The 24,910-nt window shown below is 46.2% G+C and overlaps 1 protein-coding gene across 1 annotated transcript in view; it reads left to right on the forward strand.

The window, feature by feature from the left end:
- The window catches only part of CAMKK1 (calcium/calmodulin dependent protein kinase kinase 1), an 81,486-nt gene that overhangs the window by 12,725 nt on the left and 43,851 nt on the right, over window positions 1-24,910 (forward strand). The window contains exon 2 of the mRNA XM_081173042.1: window positions 20,855-21,412. Within this exon, the coding sequence (XP_081029168.1) occupies window positions 20,960-21,412 (453 nt within the window). The 5' untranslated portion in view covers window positions 20,855-20,959. The remainder of the gene's footprint in view (window positions 1-20,854; window positions 21,413-24,910) is intronic.

Here is a 24,910-nt window from a genome sequence, read left to right on the forward strand (position 1 = left end):
CCGGAAGCTGTACGCCGGCTCCCTCGGCCAATAAAGTGAGATGAGCTCCACAACCCCAGAGTCGTCCACGACTGGACCTAACGGTCAGGGGTCCCTTTACCTTTACCTTTATCCTCAAAATATCATCCTGTTCAAAAAGGTGTGGAGAGTGTGGGTGGGAAGAAGGCAATTAAAAGGGAAAAGAAGTTTCCTTCTGGTGGGCATGATCTGGAGCTTAATAATAATAATACAGCACTATTGATGGATAGTTTAGTCGGTAGAGCATGAGAATCACAGGGTTATGGATTCGAGCCCCACGTTGGGCAAAAGTATTCCTGCACTGCAGGGGGTTGGACTAGATGACCCTCGTGGTCCCTTCCAACTCCACAATTTCATGATTGTATGATTCTACCTTGGTTTTCTGTTTCGAAGTCTTTCTCCTATGTGGCAACCCCCCCCCCCACTTTGTTGCTGAGTCATAAATCACATCTTGCGCACGTCTGAGGCTACCGTAGGTCCATCGTCTGTGGCGAGCCTTTTGTAATGAGAATCCAATTGCAATTTTTCCTTCCTTTTTTTGATTTATGGTTTCGCCGCAAGCAGATGGGGAGTGGGGGGGAGGAGGGAGGGAGCGAGGGAAAGGGCCTTATTCCCGTTTAATTATTCCGAGTGGATTTTTGGCAAGCAGGTCCCTCTTTGCCGTGTTTAGATTGTTTTGAGAAACCAGCTTCCAGGAAGAGAGCTAATGTTTGCACATTTTTTAAAAATCGGCTGGTGTGTACATGGAGATAATGCATACTCATGCGCCCACCCCCACCCCACCCCCGCTCCCCAAGCTATCTGCTTTAATTTCACTGTTGCTGTAAAGTCCGTGAGCTCACAAAACAACAACCTACTAGATTTGGCTCCGCTGCAAAATCTGCAAAATGTTTGCATGTTGGCAACCTGGCATTCGTCTGGATTGATACTACCAGCATGCATGGAGGGGTGAGTGGGTAGGAATCTGCATTTAGGCTCCCCCTCCCATCCAGCCCACACCAGCGAAAGCCTAAATTTTTGATGCACCAATTCTTCGAACCAGAGGGCACCGTCCATCGTGTAGCAATGCAAATCGGAACCGTTTCTAACTGTAGAATTCCCCTGCTCCCAGAAATACACCTGCCTGTTCTGTAACGATGGTTGCATGCACTCCAGCTTGTGGGCAGCGAGAGACTGTGGAACTCCCTCCCACAAGAGGCTGTGATGGCTTCTTCCCCTTGGATGGCTTTAAATGAAGATGGGACAAATTCAAGGCGGATAGGGAAGGCTCCTAGCTGTGATGGCTCTGCTCTGCCTCCGCAATTAGAGGCAGCCATGCTTCTGAATCCATGGCTCTTGTGCTCAGAACGTGGTTTTCCCACAGGCATCTGGTTCGCCAATGTCAGAAGAGGACCCTGGTCTAAATGGGCCATTGGTGTTGTAAACAAAATCTGCCCTTGTTCCCTTATGGGGTGTCCAAGAGCCCATATAAAGTCCTTATGTAGGTTCCCTATTGGTTGTTGTTGTTGTTTAGTCGTCCCCTTCTCCTTGGGCCCTCCATCTTTCCCAACATCGGGGTCTTTTCCAGGGAGTCTTCTCTTCTCATGAGGTGGCCATAGTATTGGAGCCTCAGCTTCAGGATCTGTCCTTCCAGTGAGCACTCAGGGCTGATTTCCTTCAGATAGGTTTGATCAGTCTGTTGTGACGTGTGGGGAGGGGGGAGATGGCAACCCTGTCTGAGCCTGGTTGTGTTGTTGTTTAGTCATGTCCGACTCTTCGTGACTCCATGGACCAGAGCACGCCAGGCACTCCTGTCTTCCACTGCCTCCCGCAGTTTGGTCAAAGTCATGCTGGTAGCTTCGAGAACACTATCCAACCATCTCGTCCTCTGTCGTCCCCTTCTCCTTGTGCCCTCCATCTTTCCCAACATCAGGGTCTTTTCCAGGGAGTCTTCTCTTCTCATGAGGTGGCCAAAGTATTGGAGTCTCAGCTTCAGGATCTGTCCTTCCAGTGAGCACTCAGGGCTGATTTCCTTCAGAATGGAGAGGTTTGATCTTCTTGCAGTCCATGGGACTCTCAAGAGTCTCCTCCAGCACCATAATTCAAAAGCATCAATTATTCGGCGATCAGCCTACTTTATGGTTCAGCTCTAGGAGAAAATAACAGAGGCCAACCAGAGAATATTGAGAAGCAAAGCAGCTGGTAAGCCTGATCTTTATTGATCTGTTGCAACTGGGTGCTCCCCTCACCCGCAGGAAAGGAGGAGGACCCCGAACAAAGGTGTGCCTGCCCTTATATAGACATTTGAAATTGCCCGCCCTGGAGTCCAAGACCACCCCCAGAAACATCATACATACATCACAGAAGGGGTGTAGCTCAAGACCACCCCCCAGACACATCATACCTACATCACAGAAAGGGCGGTCTACAGCAGAAATCTGAGTGCGTTGTTTATCTCCTGTTGTTGTTTATCTCCTGTCTGGCAGATTACCTGTTAATGCTTCCTTGATTGGATACCCTGGGGAGCCTGGCCAGTCTTTTGTAATGATAAATACTTTGTTCCTGAGCCAGGTCACAGGCTCATACCCTATTCATATCTTAAATGTGCCCTTAAGACAGGATTTGTGAAGGAAAAGACAATGGGGAGGCTTTTCCATTTCCCTTTGACCTTGCAGAGAAAACATTTGGTCAGTTTGGGAATCAAAAATGGTTTTAGGTCGGTCTTCCTGTGCTGATCTATGTACGTTACTGCCTTCATTTGCATTGCTCTCAACTGAGAATGAGGGGGGTTTTTTGTGTGAAAAATAAATTTGAAGATGTAATCTTTGATCTTGTTAACAAAAGCAGCCGCCAAGTTAATGTTTAGTTTACTTAAGTCTTACTATATACCTTGTTTCTTGAGTAAAGTCTGCTAAGTTAAACAATAATTTGCCGGAATTGAATGGTGGTCCTTTTGTAAGTGCCAAACTTTTTTTTTTTTTGGTCGGCCCTTGGGAGTTTTGTAAGCTCTAAACACTGTACTTATTTTCCCCTGATGGATATCCCAGCCCTGGACAAGTCCAAATGTTTAGGTTGCATGAACTTTGGGATGGTGATAGATTCAGCGTGGTTTGGATACCGGAATTCTAACCGGACAGCAGATCCTTGGTGCAGCAGCCTTGCATTCAAATCTAATGATGATTCCATATTTCTGGGATCTTTTCTTTTTTTTTAAGTACACTTTGTGAGAAAGTGTTCTCTAAGTACAACAACAACATAACAACATGAAGAGGCCTCCCACCCCTGGGATTTCCATTTCTGACCTTTTACTCTTTCTGCTGACCAGCTAGGCCATTTCCAAAGTGAATCTTGTTTTAAAACACAAAGCCCCACCCCACTTAATGGGGTGGGAAGCAGCCTGGGAATTGTTCCTAAAAGGAAATTCAAATTTTAAAAAATGGAGCCGTGACAAGCTAATGGGATGTCGGAAGCCCTTTGGACAACAGGGAGAGAGGGGCATAAGATCTTAAGAGCCTGTGAGAAATCTACGTGCAGGATCCGAGAACAAGAGCACTCGCTCTTCCTGCAGTTTCCAGGAAGTGATATTAGGAAGCACTGTTGCCTCCAACTGTGGAGGCAGAAGAAGAGTCATCATGCCTAGTAGACAGCCCTCTTCAAAATGAATTTTCCCTTTCCTCTTCGAAAGCCAGGCAGGTTAGTGGCCATCACTGCTTGGAGAGAGGTTGATTTAAAAGATGCATAGTGAATGCTTAGGACAGCGTGGTAGCTCAGCGGAGTGCTCTTGTATGCATATTTTTTAAATTGGTTATTAGGAAGTTTTATTGATGCAGTTTTAAAGCTGCGGATTTCAGTGCCTTGTTAAGTGTTGTTTTAATGAGATTGCCGTGAGTTATGCTGTCGCTGGCAGCTTTGAGGAGGGAGAAAGTGGATAAGAGAAAAGTTCTCTCTCTCTCTCTCTCTCTCTCTCTCTCTCTCTCTCTCTCTCGTAGCACTGGAATTCGTGGGAAGCTGGATGTGGGAAGGTTCAGGACTGATTAGAATAAAGGGCTTCTTCACTCAGCGCCTGGTTAAACTGTGGAACTCCCTCCCACAGGAGGCAAAAGAGGATTGGACAAATACATGGAGGAGCATAGGAAGAGCTTGGTGGATCAGGCCCGTGGCCCATCTAGTCCAGCATCCTGTTCTCACTGTGGTGACTCAGGTGCCTGTGGGGAAACCTGGAAGCCAGATTCACGCACAAGATCATTGTCTCCTGCGCTTTCCAGTATTTCTGGTATTCAGAAGCATGACTGCCTAATGACGGAATATCTAGGCGCCTTTGCTTTTTACAGTGGTATTTATTATTGTTATTATTATTTATTATTATCATTATTCATTTCATTTCTGTACCGCTTTATATTTTAAAGAAAAAAATCTCAAAGCGGTTTGCAACGCATTAAAACATCAAATAATACAGAATGAAGCAAATTCAAGCTTCAAGGAAAATATTTCAGACCCTTCTCCAAGTGACAGTTTGCTTTCCCCGTATTTATTTATCTACCTGCTTGAGTTATAGAGGAGCTCCATAGCAGACGTACTCTAGGAAGCCAGTGCGTTGTAGTGGTGAGAGTGTCAGACTAGGACCTGGGAGATCAGGGTTCAAATCCCCACTCAATCAGGAAGCTCACTCCGGGACCTGGGAGTCACTCACAGCCTCTTGATCTCCCTCACAGGGTCGTTGTTGGGATTAACAGAGGAGGGGAGTGAGCCATGTGCTCCCTGGAGAAAAAGGTGGGATATAAATGCAAAAAATGAGCTCTTCTGCTTGCCTGCTCAAGAGAGCTGGAGAGGCCAGCCAGATGGAGATGTCAATTGCCAACTTGGCATCCAGGGATCGCCACGTGGTCACACGTGGAACGACGTCTGTTGCAAAATGCGCCTGGCTCCTGGCTAATTTCTAACATTGAGGAGAAGGGTATTGGTGGCTAATAGCCAGGATGACAGGGATGCAGGGGGCGCTGTGGGTTAAACCACAGAGCCTAGGACTTGCCGATCAGAATGTCGGCGGTTCAAATCCCCGCGACGGGGTGAGCTCCCGTTGCTCGGTCCCTGCTCCTGCCAACCTAGCAGTTCGAAAGCATGCCAGTGCAAGTAGATAAATAGGTACCACTCCGGCGGGAAGATAAACGGCGTTTCCATGCGCTGCTCTGGTTCGCCAGAAGCGGCTTAGTCATGCTGGCCACATGACCCGGAAGCTGTACGCCGGCTCCCTCGGCCAATAAAGCGAGATGAGCGCCGCAACCCCAGAGTCGGCCACGACTGGACCTAATGGTCAGGGGTCCCTTTACCTTTAGCCAGGATGACTATGCTCAGCCTCCATGGTCGGAGGCAGTAATGTTTCTGAATACCATTTGTAGGAAAACCCCAGGAGGGGAAAGGGTTGTTATGCTTGGGTCCTGCTTGAGCATCTAGTTTGCCCCTGTGAGAAGAGGATGCTGGAGTAAATGGGCCATTGGCCTGATCCCGCAGGTTCTTCTTATGTTCCTAACTTTGGTTTGGAAGCAGAGGAGATGCATATATTACCGAAAGATATCGGGGAGCAGCTTTCCTTGCATTCGGGAATAATTAGCTGGGCCAGCTTGATCTCTTTCGATTGAGCTGTGCGAGAGGCAGCCTTGACCGCTGAGATTGTGGCAGGCCTAGTCAGCGCAAATTAGCATTTTGATGGCTCTCTTTGCATCGCGCTCAGGCGTTCTGCCTGGGAGAGCATCCAGACCCAGCTTTGATTAGCAGGGCTAAGATAAACCCTTTATAGAACTAAATGCGGTAACGGCTAATCTCGGCAGAGTCACCTGGGTCCTGCGAGACGTAAAGAAGCTTTGCTGCTTTTGATTGTTAACATCCACTGGGCAAAACACACACACACACACACACACACACAGTGTGTGAACACTTGTTGCTAACAAACATCATTTTTGCAGATGGTTGTCGGGGAAATGACCTTTTTTGAGAGCATGCAGCCAATCAGAAACTGGGCTTGGCTATTTCTCCCCCACTCCCATTAGAATTAGGCAATGTAGTGACCTAGGGGTGACATTGGACCTCTAACCTCCAGCAGCCCAATCCAGCAAGGCCAGAGATCATGTGAGTTGTAGCAGCAGGGCACCACTTTGGCTAAGCACTGGACTATAAAGCCTATGCGTCAGGTGACGCCTTATACACTACCAAACAAGAGATCTGCATAAAAATGGCTTCAATGCTTCTTCATCTTTAAACTAGACTTGGACAGAATAGCCCTTCAAATATAGGGTGCCTCCAAATCAGGCATCCCCAAACTTGGCCCTCCAGCTGTTTTAGGACTACAATTCCCATCATCCCTAACCACTGGTCCTGTTAGCTAGGGTTGATGGGAGTTGTAGTCCCAAAACAGCTGGAGGGCCGAGTTTGGGGATGCCTGCTCCAAACAGAGAACAGTCCCCTGTCAAGTGAAACAAATGGCCACCCAAAGCTGATGGAAAAGGGGCTCTTGTACCTTTAATAGTTGGCTGGAAGAGAGGTGTTAACTAAAGGTGCAAAGATCCCCTCTTCTCTTTTTTATCTGGCTACACTCCCTTCTAGGCTCTGTTCAGCTCCATGGTTATCCCAGATTTTCTGGGACTGGTCTTGAAAATCTGTGTGTATTCAATACGTTATTGCACAGATACTTTCAACTCTGCTTTTATAATAATACAAATTTGGCCTCATGTGAAAGGCCGAAGATGCTCCCCAGCCCGGATTTCCCAGTATGCCTTCAGAGAACTAAAAGTTAAATTTGCAGGATTTAAGTAACACAACTTAGCAAATACAGTGTGGGAGGCACTGCAGATATTTCTTTCCAAAATGAAGATATTTTTGGCCATTCTATCCTCCCCCTATTCCGAAGCCTCTTGCAGAAAGTGATTTATTTGCAAGAGGAATTTGTTCTTTGTGCTTCTAGATGATTAGAACATTTTCAAGAGACAATAATTGTTTATAGAGCTGGAGGAATAAAGAGCTCTGGCTGAAGCTTGCGGAATTGAAACAGTTTGAGGGGGTTGCAAACAAAGGGTGGCTGGGCGGGTAGTAGGAGTTCCCTTGGCATTAAGAGGAGGGTGAGCAAAGGACACCCAGGAGAAAAAGCTCCCATCTGTTTGCGTGTAGCCTAGATGCAGAAAGATGCGCTGCGGATTCTGGTGGAAGAATCTACAGTCTAATCCAGGTCTTCAGCATGTGGGGCAAAGCTGTCATCACCCTAGAAGATATTCCTGGGCACATCATTGCCCACCCATATATGTGTGTGTGCTGATTTGCTCAGCACCATCCGCTGGCATCCCTGCACCTGAGGATCCGAGCCTCAGGATGGGTAGTAACATCTCTTTATTATTTATATCCCGCCCCTCTGGCTGGGTTACCCCAGCCACTCTGGGCAGCTTCCAACACATATATAAAAAAGCCATAATAAAACGTCAAACTTTTTTAAAAACTTCCAAGCACTCAACACCGAAGGCAGATACGTGGTGGTAGACATTGTGGAACGGGGGTGGCGAACCCCTGGCTCTCCTCTAGCTGTTGCTTGGCTCTCATCTGTGGGATGTTAGCATCCAAAATGCATATGGAAGGGCTGTAGAAGGGTTGTGATGCCATGCACTCTGTAGTTCAGTTCTTACCCAACTTGTGAGTCAAAATGAGAGCAGCAGGTGTGTTGCATTGTGCTGCTGTCTGCCTCAGAGTCAGAACACCAGTCTGCCTGTAAATGTTAGGTCGTCTGTCACAGTTTAATCTAGGTACACTGTTATGTACTGAAGTTCTCACCCTGGGCCAGCAGGGGGATACTGTAGATAGTTTTCACTCAGGTCCACATATGCAAATAAGGGATTGAAGGTGATGTTCAGTGATTGGAAAGTTACAGAAAGTTGTTACTGTTGCGTTGTAGTGGAGCTCCATATAAGCAGGCTGGTTGAACCCTTCAGTTCTGTTCTGGCCTGTGAATAAACAAGAGCTGTCTGAAGAATCGCTGTGTCGTCTGATATGTTCACCCACAACTTAACATACGCAACCTGTGTTGTGTATATGTTCAGTCCGCAACTGCAAGTACACTAAGCAATTTGTTCCTTAAACTTTAAACAAGAGTGACTTGCGTAGTTTTTATAGGAGGGGAAAGAGAATGGAAGGGTCAAACGACCCAGGGCTGTCTTCCGCATACTTCCGCCAAATGGGAACTAAAGTCTAATTCCCACACCATCAGGCCCCACTAGCCTGGCCAGTGGCTAGGGATGATGGAAGGGGATGGAGAGCAGCTCAGGCCCAAAGCCTGAATGTGGCCCTTCAGTCCTCTTTATTAGGCCCTCAGAACCCTCCCCAGGCCACACACATCAGTGGCCTTGCTTCATACACCAAATATTTTCCCCTGGCTGGACTGTGTCCTTGAGCTCTGATAATTCCTCTTCATTGTCTGGGCTAGAAAGGGATGATTGACTGTGTGTGTTTGTGTCTGTGTCTGTACAGAAAGTAGCCTACTACATACATGTAAAATCTGCATTTATTGCTCTGCTGGCTTTTGCCTCCGACTGCTCCCACTGCTGGCTGCCCTGAAGAGAATGCATCCTTCTTTTTCGCCATCCTTGTTCTTGCAGGTCCCAGTTGGCAACCTGGCCCGCTCCCTTCTGAACCGCTTAATAATAATAATAATAATAATAATAATAATAATTTATTTATACCCCGCCCATCTGGCTGGGTTTCCCCAGCCACTCTGGGTGGCTCCCAATCCTCCCAATCAAATGTTAAAAACAGTGCAGCATTAAATATTAAAAACTTCCCTAAACAGGGCTGCCTTCAGATGTCTTGTAAAGATAGGATAGCTGCTTACCGTATTTTTTGCACCATAACACTCACTTTTTTCCTCCTAGAAAGTAAGGGGAAATGTCTGTGCGTGTTATGGTGGAAATGCCTATGGGTGGCATGCCTACGGATTTTCCTCCTCTAAAAACTACATGCGTGTTATGGTCGAGTGCGTGTTATAGAGCGAAAAATACGGTATTTCCTTCACATCTGAAGGGAGGGTGTTCCACAGGGTGGGCGCCACTACCGAGAAGGCCCTCTGTCTGGTTCCCTGTAACCTCACTTTAAAGTTTGTGAAGCATCCTCCAGACACGCATTTGGCCTTTTGCCATCTTCTCCCACCCTTTTTCCTGGTGCTCTCAGAATGAACAGGATTTGACAGGTTGCATCCTCTCCCCTTGGAAACTGCACTGCATGTCTCCTGGGAGCTTGGTCTCTCTGGTTTCCCACATTTTCCCCATAGTGTTCTTCAGGTTTGAAGCGCAGAAGATGTAATCTTGCAAAGGGACTTTGAATTCCCTAATGCAAGAGCAGCAGACAGTGGAGGCTGGCACCAAAAGAGAGTATATTGTGTTGGAGACTAATTGGATGTGGTTTTCGAGGTGTGTGCTTCATCGGAGGAAGGGATCTGCGATGTCTAAAGCATCTTGCCAACTTGATCCTTCTGACTGTAGGGAAAGTTTAATTCCAGCAACAGATGTAATGTAGTCTAGTGGTTGGAATGTCAGGATAGGATTGTGGTTGTCTAGGGACAAATCGGATTCATTTCATGTTTAAAGTGAATCCACCTAATCTGCAGTTTCCAAACCAATAAGTGAATCCAAACACAGCCATCCTTTGAAATTTGCATTTCTTCAAATTTTGCAGTGGAGTTCTCCAACCAAGGATTGTACACAAAAATACATATACTGTATTAGCAAAAAATAACATGCAAATTGAGTTATATTAGGGGAAATTGTTTAGCCATCATGGCTAGTAGCCATCAGTAGAATGCCCTCCAACATTTCTCCGATGAAATTAGGGACTTCCTTTTCAATAATAATAATAATAATAATAATAATAATAATAATAATAATAGTTATTATTTATACCACACCCGTCTGACTGGATTGCCCCAGCCACTCTGTGCTGCTTCCAACATATATAAAAACATAATACAACATTAATCATTTTTAAAACTTCCCTATACAGGGCTGCCTTCAGACGTCTTCTGAAGGTTGTATAGTTACTTTCCTCCTTGGCTCGTGGGTCGCATAACTCCATACCCTCCAGCATTTCTCCGATGAAAATAGGGACGTCCTAAGGAAAAGCGGGACATTCTGGGATCAAATCAGAAACCAGGACGGCATCTGTAAATCCGGGATTGTCTGGAAAATAGGGACACTTGGAGGGTTAGGGCTTTTAATTACCTATGGAGGGTCTGCAATAGCCTTCTCTGTGTATTTGTCCTCTCCAAGTTTGTAGCCGTCCCTGCCTTCTATCGGAATAGGTAAAGGTAAAGGGACCCCTGACCATTAGATCCAGTCGTGGCCGACTCTGGGGTTGCGGCGCTCATCTCGCTTTATTGGCTGAGGGAGCCGGCGTACAGCTTCCGGGTCATGTTCAAGAAGGACACTGACAAACTGGAACGTGTCCAGAGGAGGGCAACCAAAATGGTCAAAGGCCTGGAAACGATGCCTTATGAGGAACGGCTAAGGGAGCTGGGCATGTTTAGCCTGGAGAAGAGGAGGTTAAGGGGTGATATGATAGCCATGTTCAAATATATAAAAGGATGTCATATAGAGGAGGGAGAAAGGTTGTTTTCTGCTGCTCCAGAGAAGCGGACACGGAGCAATGGATCCAAACTACAAGAAAGAAGATTCCACCTAAACATTAGGAAGAACTTCCTGACAGTAAGAGCTGTTCGACAGTGGAATTTGCTGCCAAGGAGTGTGGTGGAGTCTCCTACTTTGGAGGTCTTTAAGCAGAGGCTTGACAACCATATGTCAGGAGTGCTCTGATGGTGTTTCCTGCTTGGCAGGGGGTTGGACTCAATGGCCCTTGTGGTCTCTTCCAACTCTGATTCTATGATTCTATGTGGCCAGCATGACTAAGCCGCTTCTGGCGAACCAGAGCAGCGCATGGAAATGCCATTTACCTTCCCACCGGAGTGGTACCTATTTATCTACTTGCACTTTGATGTGCTTTTGAACTGCTAGGTTGGCAGGAGCAGGGACCAAGCAATGGTTGCTCACCCCGTCGCGGGGATTCGAACTGCCGACCTTCTGATTGGCAAGTCCTAGGCTCAGTGGTTTAACCCACAGCGCCACCCTCTATTGGAATAAGTGCCATATGAAATATGCACTACGTGAAGATGTACTTTCTTTTATCTGTCCTGAATCTTCCAACTATCATTGGAGTTCCACAAGTTCTGGTGCTACGAGAGAGGGAGAAAAACTTTTCTCCATCCACTGTCTCCATTCCATGCATATTGTTATAAACTTCTGTCATATTGCCTCTTACTTGCCTTTTCTCAGAACTGAAAAGTCTTATGCTGACCATGAGGTTTAGATTGCTTCCCCAATGAGCAGGTGACTGTATACGTCTGTCTCCTTCCACTGTCATCTCTTGCCTCTCACCCTTGAATTATTTTGTGGTTGGAGGGATTAAGGGAGAGAGAGAGAGAGAGATAACTGTGCCGGTCAGGACAGCTTGCGTCTGTTGTGTAACTGAAATGAACATGGCGGAGAAAATGTTAAATATGCAAAATTTGCTGGTGGGGAGCAGATGTTTTGCTGCTCGCTCCGTAGGCCTAATTTGTGTTGCTTTGACAAGCTGACTGCGCACCTGAAGGAAAAAAACCCTCCGTTTGCCCAGGGAGGGGCTGATGGGCTCCAGATGGCGCCGAATAATTTCTGCACTTCGTTAATGTAAAATGCAGTTAATAGGGCCTGGTGTTTGTTTTCCTATTTGCCTCCTACTTGCTATGAGGGGCTACAGAGAAAGCTGCAAATAGTTACGAATCCTTTCTGGAAACCTTGATTTAGTCATTCTTTTTTCAAAAATGTAATTGCATCAGGCATTTATAACTGTGCCTGATCCAGCAGAACTCTTCCTGCTTTTTAATCCTCTATCCTTTTCTTTGTACAAAATGGCAAACCCCTCAACTGTCCCAGGAAAACTGGGACATCCCCCCCTTTTTTTTATTTGTGTGACAGCACGGCAGCCATTTTGGGCACCATAATCTTGCACCGTAGTCTCGCCCTGGAAAAAGCGCTTTTGGGGGGAGCGACAGTGTTTTGTTATTTATTTATTTCTATTACCCGCCCTTCACCCTAACATAGACCTCAAGTGTCGGAAGCCAGGGTAAAGATGTGCGTCTTCAGCATCTTCTGGAAGCTGTATAATGAAGGTGCCCAATGCACTTCTCTGGGGAGGTTGGGCCACAGTTTAGGGGCCACCACAGAGAAGGCCCTCTCCTGGGCTGCCACCCCTGCGAGACACTGAGGGTGGAGGAGCTACCAAGAAACCGCCCTCTACCAATCTCAGCACGCAATAGAGTCTCTAGGGAAGGAGGCTGGCTTTCAATTATTGGGGGCCGAAGTCTTTTAGGGCTTTAAACACCAGCGTGAGGGCCCAGAAATGAAATGACAGCCAGTGTGGCTGCTATGAAAAGGGGTTTATGTGAGATCTAAACAGAACCCCAGGCAGTAATCTGGCTGCTGCATTTTGGACCAGTTGGTTTCCCTCAGTCGTATTCAAGGGCAGCCTCACATAGCAATATCCCTATCTGGAAATTCCCAGAGCATGGAGTATACCATACCCCGCAAGTGTCCCATTTTAAGCAGGAAACCCTGGATCAAAGAAGTCAATCCCAGGCTCTGTTGGATCCCAGAAGGTCCCATGTTTTTTGGTCTGGCACTCTGGTGTGAGCCATTGCACCAAACCGCCAAACCAGAAGGCACTCTGGTGTGTGACCTTGCTGACAAGCGTCGGACCTGAAGGGACCACACCCTTCCTGACACCCCAATTTTGGGGACCAAAATGTCGGGAGGTTTGTCCAAAAGGTACTCTACCCATGCGTCGTTGCCATGGCCTACAAGACGCCTAGCATGGTGGGGCCTCTGCTAACAAAACCCTCTTCCTCTCGGATGCCTTTAGCATCCTTCGGATCATTCCCTCTGGCACAAAACCATTACATTTCCCCCAAAACCTCTTCTCTCTTCCTGTGTCACTCATCTTCTTCTCTTTTTATATCCTCCCCAAGAATGAATGTAAGCAATCTGTTGCCATAGCAATGACAACTTCGCCATCACCCGGGAGTACTTCAAGCGCCTGTCTTCTGTCAGCAGCAAGCACTGTCAACTTTCTTGCATTGTCGCCTATCTCTCTCTCAGTCCTCCAATTTCTTCCCACTCCTGGTGGGTTTTTAGAACCATTAATAACCTGAGGGAGAATCATATTATCGTTCCTCCAGAAGCACCTGGGGGGGCCTGCAAGATCCCCGGCTAGCTGCAGTGCGGAAGTGGGAAGAAATTAAATTCGGTTTGCGTATCATCGTGAAGCCGCCTCGTTCACATTTTCGGGGGGTGTGTGTGTGTGGAAACAACAAACTGAACCACAGCCATCTTTAGAAATTCGCTGTCCTGAAAGGAACTGGCGGTACTGGTGGAAGGGCCAGATTCTGGAGGGGTAGACCTTCAAACACTGATTTTTTTTATTCGTCTCGTAAAAGTTATTCGCTCTGCTTGATTGTTAGAAAAAGCCCTCAGAGCACTTTACAAAGAGGATAAAACCACGGTATTCGAAAGTCTGGGAGACAGCTATTTTAGAAAAAAATTACTTGAAAATTGTCCAAGGTCAAAGTAAAAAAGGCACATTCTCTTTGGTATGGTGTGATTTCATTATGTATATAAAGGATGCAACAGATGGATCTGTTGCCGTTCCAGCATTTAAATAGATCTGGCTAGGGCAATGAACTGAAGTGCTAGTATCATGTTTGAGTTTTTTCCCCTGTTTTTCCTTCTTTAGTTTCCTGAAACTTGACCTCTGCCTGCAAATCCTATTTTCTGGATAGCAGATATATTACTGGTGCTCAGTTTTTTGTTTTTCTGTTTGCTGGTTGCTGTAATGCAGTGTTGGCCAAACTTGGCCTTCCAGCTGTTGTTGGACTACAACTCCCATCATCTCTAGCTAACAGGACCAGTGGTCAGGGATGATGGGAATTGTAGTCCCAATACAGTTGGAGGGCCAAGTTTGGCCAACACTGCTTTAATGTTTTGATGTTTCTCTCTTTTGGAAGTTCACTAGTATTGTAGAGACCATGCTCCCTGACTTGATTTTACTGGGTCTTGGATTGCTGTTTCTCTCTCTGTATGTATGTACTATAAAAAGGAGTAAAATTATTTACAACAAATCACACTCCTCTGAATTTACAGTTCAGTAACTTGCACCAAAATGCATATATTAAGATGAGATGTGCATGGAAATGCATGAATATACTACTACAAAAATAGCAGAAAATCATCCAGTACATTAAGAAAAATTGCAGAAGTGTTTATTATGCTAAATCCTCAGTAAAATGCTGACGAATCATCACAAGGATTTAATGATAATAATAATAATCCACAAGCTGGTGTGGAAATGTGGAGAACTGAATGTATGAATGGAAAAACGAGAAACTAATAGAAATCAGAATTGTCACATACTCCCATCCCTGGGGCACAGGTAATGCTGCAAGACAAATCAAGGATTCTCTGTGTTCTGACTTCGCTATTTATAAGCAACAGTTACCCGTGAGCACACCCACACACACCAGCACTCTAATAAGCGCTGGCTGGAATTATTATTATTATTAATTTATTGATTGCCTTTTGCATCTATGTCTATGTACAAACAAATGTTGGCAAACTCTTTATGGTTCCCATAAACGTGAAATAGGCAGGGTATAAATAATAAAATTATTATTATTATTATTATTATTATTATTATTATTATTATTATTATTATTATTTGATAGGTAAAGGTAAAGGGATCCCTGACCATTAGGTCCAGTTGTGGCCGACTCTGGGGTTGCGGCGCTCATCTCGCTTTATTGGCCGAGGGAGCCGGCGTACAGCTTCTGGGTCATGTGGCCAGCATGACTAAGCTGCTTCTGGCGAACCACAGCAGTGCACGGGAACACCGTTTACCTTCCCACCGGAGTGGTACCTATTTATCTACTTGCATTTTGACGTGCTTTTGAACTGCTAGGTTGGCAGGAGCAGGGACCGAGCAACGGGAGCTCATCCCGTCACGGGGATTCGAACTGCCGACCTTCTGATCGGCAAGTCCTAGGCTCTGTGGTTTAACCCACAGCGCCGCCAGCGTCCCTCTATTATTATTAGATAGCAGTATATAAATACTGGAAACTCCCAACTGACAAACATCCAGTTGATACCCGCATAGTGCCAAAATCAGAAGTGACCTAAAAACTTCACTCAAAGGACAAAATGAAGCCAAAAGCTTTACATGAGCCCCAGCAAAACGAGAATTGCCTTTACTTCTATAAACAAACAAACTGCAGGTAGCTGAATTAATTTTGCCTCCTAACTTTCCACCAGCTCTCGCCTTATCCCAGTGGCTTCTGGGCACAGGGTTGTGAACAGCAGCTATTGTGCTATTTTCATGAGGACTAGTGTCATTTCAGATCTCGGGCTTAACTAGTGGCAGAGAACAGGTGTTGTGGTTGGGTGTCTTGTGAGTCAGACCTCTTGGCCCCACGAGGTTAGCATTGCAGCTTCCATTTTTCCTGAACATATTTTGTTGTTTTAAATTAGCCTCCCGCCCGCCTCCCTCCCCCCCCCTTGGGTAATTTTTGTCTGATTGTTGCTTATATGTGCAATTAGGGTAATTGCGTCTGATTATGCAAATGCGTGTCATTGTGTAATTAGAAGCTGGAAGATAAAGTATAATACATCCATGGGCTCCCTCTCCTTTCTTCCTGTCTCCTTCCCCTCCCCCGTTGTTTTGAACTTCCCGAACTGGCTATAATAATGCAGAAAGCAAGTGATTATTGTGATCGCTCTTGACTTTGGGATGAAATTGTTCTTTCGAAGCCCTGGAGTGCTTTGGAACAGGTTTTTAAATGCAAACCTTGCTGTATGGCCAGAGTAGGCTGGTCTGCTTCAGCTATTCAACCACCACTAATGTGGGCCGTAGAAATGATAGAGAAAGCAGGGTACCTTGCACACTAGGTCCTGATCCAGCGACAGTTGTGCCCCAGGAAGTAGCATGAAAGAATGAGAGCGACCAGAGCTACAGTCCTCATCCCCTGTTGAATTCAATAGCACTTACCATATTTTTTGCTCCATAAGACACACTTTTTTCCTCCTAAAAAGTAAGGGGAAATGTCTTTGCGTCTTATGCAGCGAATGCGTGGTCCCTGGAGCCGAATTGCCCAGGGGCGAAAAGCAGATTGTGCTTTTTTTTTTAAGAAAGAGGGAAGGGGTGTTGAAAGGAAGCCGCTGAGCAGCTGATCGGCAAGCGATCAGGAGGGAGATAAGGGATACTAGCAATAAAGGAGGCTGCCTGGGAGAGGGGAGGTAAAAGCACATGGATCCTCAGGATTTTTGCATCGGGTCACCCCAAATTCACCATCAGATCACATAGCATGTCCATGGCTACAGCCTGCACCAAAAAAAAAATCATGCATCCACTGTTTCGTGGGGCCTCAATGGCGCAAAAACGTGGTTATAAAGCACAGATCCACATGGATTCTCAGGATTTTTGCATTGGGCTACCCCAAACTCACCATCAAATCACATATCACGTCTGTGGCCACAGCATGAACCACAAAAATCATACATCCACTGTTTCGTTCAGAAAATATTTTTTTCTTGCTTTCCTCCTCTAAAAACTAGGTGCGTCTTATGGAGCTAAAAATACGGTAGATGGACATCTGTCAGGGATTCTTTAGCTGTGATTCCTGCAATGCAGGAGGGGAGAGGACTCTTACACTTGAATCCTGCGTCCAGGTTTCCCAAAGGCACCTGGCTGGCCGCTGCTGGACTAGATGGGCCATTGGCCTGATCCAGCAGGGTTTTCTCACGTGCGTACTGACGGAACTCAAAAAGATGAATGGCTAGCATTAAAAAGCAACAACTATTTTTCTCTCTCCCATCGTAAGTCAGGGAAAGGGGTTTAGCTATATCTCTGAGAGATTTCTGAGAGAAACAAATTCCTTGATGTCCTGGGAAGATGGCAAGGGTATTCCTTTTATGGCGGCTCCTCTCTTCCTGCTATGATGCCTTTCGGATCAGTACTCCTTTGATCTGCCCCTAAGCTTGCCATAAATAATGCAAGGGAGAGGGATTCAACCCAGCTAGAGGAAATTCCGGCCAGCAGAGCCTAGATAAGGTTGCCACAGAACATTACTCCTTCTGCTACGCCCCTGCAATCAAAGCCAAGATCTCCATTTTGCATGCCTTTCCCAGAGACCTGAGGGGAAGCAAATACGCCGCAATATGCACCCGGCTTTTTTTTTAGCCTGAGGTGAACCATGGCTTTGGTGCCAGTGGTCCATCCTCAATCAAATTAGGCTGGTGTTGTGGATTTCTTCAATAACTGCACTGTTGTGATGTTTAGGTGGAGTCCCCAGGCTTATATAGAGGCATTCACTCACCTTAACTCTACGCTTGCATAGAAACAGAGTCACGTTCTCAGAAGAAAAGCATGCCTGCACTATCTGAGCTGAATACCTGATTTAGCAAGAAGAACAGGCTGCCAACTCTCTATCTCTCTATTCCCTGTTTAGGGAAGCTTTTAATGTTTGATGCATTACTGTATTTTAAAATATTTTGTTGGAAGCCGCCCAGAGTGGCTGGGGAAGCCCAGCCAGATGGGCAGGGTAATAATAATAATAATAATAATAATAATAATAATAATAATAATAATAATAATAATAATAATAATTTATATCTTAGGGGCTGCCACAGAGAAGGCCCTCTCCTGGGCCAGGCCCCCTGAACTTCTGAGAGAGGTGGAACTACCAAGAAGGCCCTCTCTGCTGATCTTAACACCCGGGAGGGTCTGTGGCGAAGGTGGCTGCCTTTCAAGTATTTGGGGGTCTTTTCGGACTTCGAACACTAAGATGAGTGCCTTGAGCTTTGCCTAACAGATTTCCCAAAAATGCATATTTATGCACACTTTCTCCTACCACTAGTTTTTTGTTTTTAGAACCACCTCCTGAACTTCAGAGAAGTGCAAGATTCGGAGGGCTGCATTTGGTTTCTGGGTCTTGCTTCAGGAAGTGGGAATGCGGAAGGCTGGCATCGAAACACAAACCAAACCGAATTTCCCCTCCATCCTTAACCTCTGTTGCAGATCTTTCATTTTGCTGTTGAGCAGCAGTTGTGTGTCGCATATGCTTTTAAAAAGACAGCTGCTCAGCACCACAAAGGAAAATGGCAATAAACTAACTGCCTTTTCCTGAAATAGCATGGGGCAGATTTTACTGCCACGCTGGGGTTCTTTTCAGCAGATGCTCTGCAGGGAGGGAGATGAATCGCGGACAGTTATGGCCGGGGATCTCCAAGGGGAGCATGAGTTTTATTTGAAACAATTTCATTTCCTTTTGGCCAGGTGCCCAAACATCAGCAGACAGCTCTTTCCCTGTGAGAAAGGAAATGTGTTGTTAGGGTTGGAGAGGGGGGATGTCTTAGAAAAACCAGCAAAATCCCCTGCCACCCCCTGCCATTCCTTTGCTGCCCTCTTACACAACTAGAATTAGAGGATATTGTTCCAGCAAAAACAAACTCTTTTGAGATTGCGGCCACATTTCAGTGGTTCCCAACTTGGGACCCTGCGGACCCCAAGAGGAATCACTCATCCCAGCCAGGGAAAAACATGTAGCAAAAGTTCAGAGCTGGACTAGTGGGGGACAGTGGCCAAAGGCCCTTGGCTTGAGGGTCTTCCACCCCAGCCTTAGGCCACTTCAAACATTCATCACTTCCACCAAAGAATCCTGGGAGCTGGAGTTTGAGAATTCTTACAGTGGACCTGTTGCCTTCGCAAAGCCACAATTGCCAGAGTTCCCTGGGAAGAGGGATCGACTGTTAAGCCACTCTGGGAATTGTAGCTCTGTGAGGGGAACGTGGGTCTACTGGCAACCCTCAGCACCCTTAACAAACTACAGCTCCCAGAATCCTTTGGGGGAAGCCGCCACTCACAGCTCTTTAAATGTACAGTCATACCTCGGGTTGAAGTAGCTTCGGGATGAATATTTTCGGGTTGCGCTCTGCGGCGACCTGGAAGTAATGTAGCGCGTTACTTCCGGGTTCCGCCACTCGTGCAAGCGCAGATGCTCAAAATGATGTCACGTGCATGCGCAGAAGCGGCGGATCGCGACCCGCGAGGACACGGGTTGCGTTCGCTTCAGGATGCGAACGGGGCTCCGGAACGGATCCCGTTCGCATCCAGAGGTACCACTGTACGGCGTGGATGCAGCCTTAGAAGAAAGAAGGGAAAGCGTTTTGGCAGACTTGGTGCAAGGACGCTTCTGCTTTTCGTGTCGAAATGAAGTGGCCGCGCTATTTCTAAATCAAAGCAGAAGGAATGGAGGAAATGATGAAACGGGAGGGTGCTGGTTGTGTATGAATTCTTTGCAATAAGAGGCCTGTTTAGGATTCAGACAGTCCGTGGTTTGCAACGCTGATCGAACAGTTCTTTGCCGTTGTCACGCCGCGACCTTTCCATGCCTTGCCCTGCGTTCTTGTCGTTTGCTTGCATATCATTGTGCAGTTGATAGGTTTCCAATGGTTTTGATCTAGTGTCATGCTGGCATCCAAGCTGCTCTGGTTTCTGTTTTTGACTGTGTTTTAGGGTTTTTCAACATGTGAACTGTCCAGGGAACATGGTTGATTGGGTGTAGGGATGGGAGAGAAATACAGTGGTGCCCCACAAGACAAATGCCTCGCAAGACGAAAAACTCACTAGACGAAAGGGTTTTCCGTTTTTGCGTTGCTTCGCTAGACGAATTTACCTATGGGCTTGCTTCGCAAGATGAAAACGTCTTGCGCTTTTTTTAAAAAGCCGCTTGAAGTGGCGCAGTTGCGACGGACCGTGCTTTGCAAGACGAAAAACATCGCAAGACGAAAAGACGCGCGGAACGAATTCTTTTCGTCTTGCGAGGCACCACTGTATGATTCAGCTCACATTTAAAGGCGAATCTACCCACTTAAAGGCAAATCTATGAAATTTGCAGTTTCCAAAATAGTCTAAGAACCAATACACAGCCATCTTTAGCAATACACACTTTGCTGAATTTTGCACTGCAGTTTTCCAGTAAAGTAATATGTTTTTAAAAAATACCTATATGTGAGTGAAATGTACATAAAAATGCATATTCTTCTTATTATTATACTACATTTCATCAAGGATCACAGGGAGGTTTACAATATAAGAACACAAAAATACACAACACATATCAGTGAAAATAACATTCAAAAAGACATCATATTAGGGGAAACTGCTTTGCAAAAATGTGCATGTTAAATATTAGAAGAAATTCATGCTGATGAACCTTCCCAAGGACTTAAAAAAATTCTCATTTTATTATTATTAAATTATATTAATTTATTATTTATTTTTTAAAACTATTTTTAATTCAACAACATGTAAGAAATAAGGACGTAATGAGGGAAAATACCATTAAATTTAAACATGCAAACAGAAAAGATACAGATATTGGTTTCTGTATTTGCAATGATTATTCCTATTGCAGCGTAATCACATATACCTTTAAAAACAATTTTCTTTATTTGTTAGTATCAGGATGCTGTCCTCGGGGTCTGATGACATTCACAGTGGCTGGAAACCATGGCATAGGAGAGGGCTCTTGTGTTCGAATCCTGCTTGTTGGTTTCCCACAGGCATCTGTTTGGCCCCTGTGAGAACAGGATGCTGGACTAGATGGGTCACTGGCCTGATCCTGCAAGCTCTTCTTATGATCTTACTTAGTTACAACTACGCAGGCTTAACCATGACTTTTTGTGATACTTTCCAGGTGTCCATGCGGCAGGATCTCCACCTCAGATGCTTCCCATGAGCCACACCGCTCCAGCACCCTCCGTTGTCGTCATCTAAGAACGCGGAAAGCCACGAATCGAGGATGGGGGATTCCGCAGCCGAGACAGCAGTCCAAATCCCCGATGTCTGTTGCAAAGACACCCAGACGGAGCTCGCCGAGAGAGTCGCGGCGATCCATGTTGCCGTCGGCCCCGACGCCGCCGACCAAAACGACCAAGGAACCATCGCAGGGAATGACGTTGGGTTCTCCAAGATGGCTGCCAACAACCAAAGGAACGGGGTTGATGTTGATTCGGGAACATCCGAAGAACTAGATGGGGCTCACGAGTTGCTTGCCCCAAAAAGGGCTCCAGCAAGACCCATCCTCTCTGGCCGGAAATACTCCCTTCAGGAAAAGCCTGCGGGGAACTACTTGGCTTCTTCGGATGCCACAGGCTTTGGTCCTTACGCCACAGGCCCTTCCACTCACATCTCACCACGGATAGTGCGGCGGCCGACGATAGAGTCCCACCGAGTCTCCATTTCAGATGCTGCGGTGGGTTGGCTCTCCCTTTTGGATGGATGGGGTGTGCTGTCAACAAAGGGTGGTTGGAAAATACTTTTTGGGTGAACTGATAAATGAAATTCACACAGCTGGCTCTGCCATTAGACAGAGTGAGGCAAACTCCTCTGGCAGCCATTTTGGGGGGCTGTGAAAAGGAAGCAAACAGATAGTTATTTAATGTATTGTTATTAATGCTGCTGCTGTTGTTACTACTGCAGTTTTACAGTCAGGGGGTGAGAGAAGCAATTGTGGGAATATCTATCTGAAGCGCTGACATAACTTGACTAACTTTGGTTTGGGATGCGGGAGGAATTGGTTTGTGTTGAAAGGGAAACCTACTTAATTCGCCCCTTTCTGAAGCAATATGTGAACTGAGACACAGCCATCCTTTGAAATTTGCACTTCTTTGAATTTTGAAATGAAATGCATTATATTAAGGGAAACTGCGTTGCAGAAATGTGTACATTAGGTAAAACACTGTGCATTTATTAGCGTTAAATGGTGGATTGCATTATCTTCACACCTTGGTCCTAAGTCCTGCCTTCCGGAGCAACAGTATCCAATAATAGAATAGTTTGATGTCATCTGCAGATTTGATGAGCATCCCCTCAATTCCTTCATCCAGGTCATTTATAAAGACGTTGAACAACAACGGGCCCTGGACAGAACCCTGCGGTACCCCACTTGTCACTTTTTTCCAGGATGAAGAGGAACCATTAATGAGTACTTTTTGGGTTCAGTCAGTCAACCAGCTACAAATCCACCTAACAGTTACCTCATTCAACCCACATTTTACCAGCTTCCTCACAAGAATATCATGGGGGACTTTGTCAAAAGCCTTACTGAAATCAAGAAACACTATGTCCACAGCATTTCCCTGATTCACCAAGTTTGTAATTCCATCAAAAAAAGAAATCAGATGGTCTGGCATGACTAATTTTTGAGAAACCCATGCTGGGTCTTCGTAATTACAGCATCCTTTTCTAAATGCTCACAGACCAACTGTTGAATTATCTGCTTAAGGACCTTCCCTGGTATCGATGTCAAGCTCTGTGGTTATCTGGGTCTTCCTTCCTCCCCTTTTTGAAGATGAGGACAACATTTGCTCTGCTCCATCTTCTACATGGCAGCTCTTCAGATATTTGAAGACCACTATCATGTCTCCCTTAATCTTTCCACCTACCAGCCAAACTTCAGGCCTGGAGATCAAATGTGGCCCCCCAGGCCTCTCTGTCAGGCCCTTGAGACCCACTCCAAGCCACACCCGTCACCATCCCATCTCTCACACCCTCCTTGAGTGTTCTCCCCTGGCTGGGATGTGTCTTCCAACTCTAACTATGCCTCTTGCTTGTCTGGTGGGAGGCTAGAGAGGAGTGGGTGGGCATAGGTCAGGCATAGGCAAACTCAGCCCTCCAGATATTTTGGGACTACAACTCCCATCATCCCTAGCTAACAGGACCAGTGGTCAGGGATGATGGGAGTTGTAGTCCCAAAACATCTGGAGGGCCGAGTTTGCTTATACCTGTCTTAGAAACTAGCCTGCTGTACAGAGCTAATATTTGCATTCCTTGCTCCACCTACTTTTGCTTCTTGCCCCACCCACCCCACACTTCCCCCGGAAGGTTACCCAGACAGGAATGTGGCTCTCAGCAGGTGGACAAAGTGTTTACCCCACCCCACATCTGAACCTAAGATGCACCAGGCGGCAGGTCTCCCCCCCCAGCTCGACTCGGCAGCAAGAACTTATTTTTACACGCCAAGTTTTTTCTGCTTTGAAGTTGCCACACTGTTGGCTCCGTGTGTACCTTTGGTGCCTGTCTTTGGGGAATTCTAGCAGCGGCTGGCTCATGATTATTTTATCAGCTGACGTGTGCCACATTTCCCAGCACGGTGCACACAAGAGTAGAATATGGGCAGAGTTTGAAATTTTAATGCGGGCAAACAGTGGGCAGGTGCCTGATTGTTGGCAACTGTGCTAGAAAAAGCAATAGATAGATAGATCAGCCAAAGTGGCCTTTCTTGTGCCCCAGAGTACCAGCAGAAGGTCTCACAACACTGTTTTATTGCAGCATCAGCTTTTGAGGAGCAGAGCCCTCTCCGTGTGATGCGTAGACAGACATATTTGTACAGTGCTGCAGCAGGAAAGCATTTTTTAATATATATAAAGAAACGTACAAACAATGGGGCCAAAAGGTCATGAAATCCAGTGGGATTTGTTGTAGTTCAGTTGCATTTCTACACGGAGTGCAAATACACACAAGATAAGAATAGATCGACCCATTCAAAATGACAGCTGCTGCAAATAAAGCTGTCTGTCGGGCTGCGCTGTGCAAAGTTGACATCGGAAATGGGGAAGAAACCCAGCAGCCAGGAATAAGCTGTGCCAGGTCATCACTGTGTCCTCACTGCCTCCTGTGGGAGTGAGTTCCATAGGTTAACAATGCACTGTGAGAAGAAGGTCATCCTTTTATCTGTCTGGAATCTTTCAACATTCAATGGATGACCTGGAGTTCTAGTGTTGCTGGAGTGGAATAAGAACCACGTTCTCCATGTCGTACATACTTTTTAAAAGTTCTATCATTTCACCACGTCTTTTCTCCAAAAAACTCCCAAATTCTGCAGTCTTTCCTAGTAGGTGAGTCACTGCATTACTTTGGTCATTTTGATGGCTCTTTTCTGAACCTTTTCCAACCCCTTTTTGGGGCGAGGCGACCAGAACGGCACAAAGTATTCCAATCGCCTCCTCCCCTTCCACCGTCTTTCCTGTTTAGACACATTTTCGATAGGCAAGTTGTTCAGCGTGGCGTGGCATTTGCCCCACCCCAAGACGTCTTTCTCCCTGAGCCCCTTTCTGGCGACATTCAGATACATTGGAATACTTTCCGAAGCGACACCTTTCCCCCGGTGCAGGCTGCTTGGGGGTCATCCATCACTGTTAGAGGCAGCGTTATCCCTCACAGCGTGGTTGCGAGTCATTACGCAAGTTACAGCCCTGGAAAAAATGAAGATGATATCAATCACAGCTGTTTTGTTGGCTTATTCCCATTGGTGAAGATCCATGATGGATTGGTGGCTGCCTGTTGTGCTGTGCAACTGAGGCTGCGCTCATGTCAACAGAGAAGGATTGCATCCTTAGACAGCAATGCATGCATTTTAAGACCTTAGGCTTGGGGTCAAATGCAGCCCTCCTACCCTCTTGTATCAGGTGTCTGGAGCTTTCCCCCCAGCCACGCAAAACCCAAGCCATTTCATCAGAGGCAGAGAAGAACAGAAGAAAGGTTTGCAGCATCTGGCCAATCGCCTATCTAGCTCAGCATCGTGTCCTCACGGTGGCTACTCAGCCACCTGTGGGAGACCAGCAACCAGGACCCGACTGTGGAGGCTAATAACTTTGTCCAATCCTCCTTTAAAGCCATCCAAGTGGGAAGAGAGTCCCGCAATTTAACTCTGCCCAAATCTTTATCTGCCCCAAATCTTCTAACATTCCGT

This window comes from Podarcis bocagei, assembly GCF_964188305.1.
Source record: "Podarcis bocagei genome assembly, chromosome: 15".
Taxonomy (NCBI): Eukaryota; Metazoa; Chordata; class Lepidosauria; order Squamata; family Lacertidae; genus Podarcis; species Podarcis bocagei.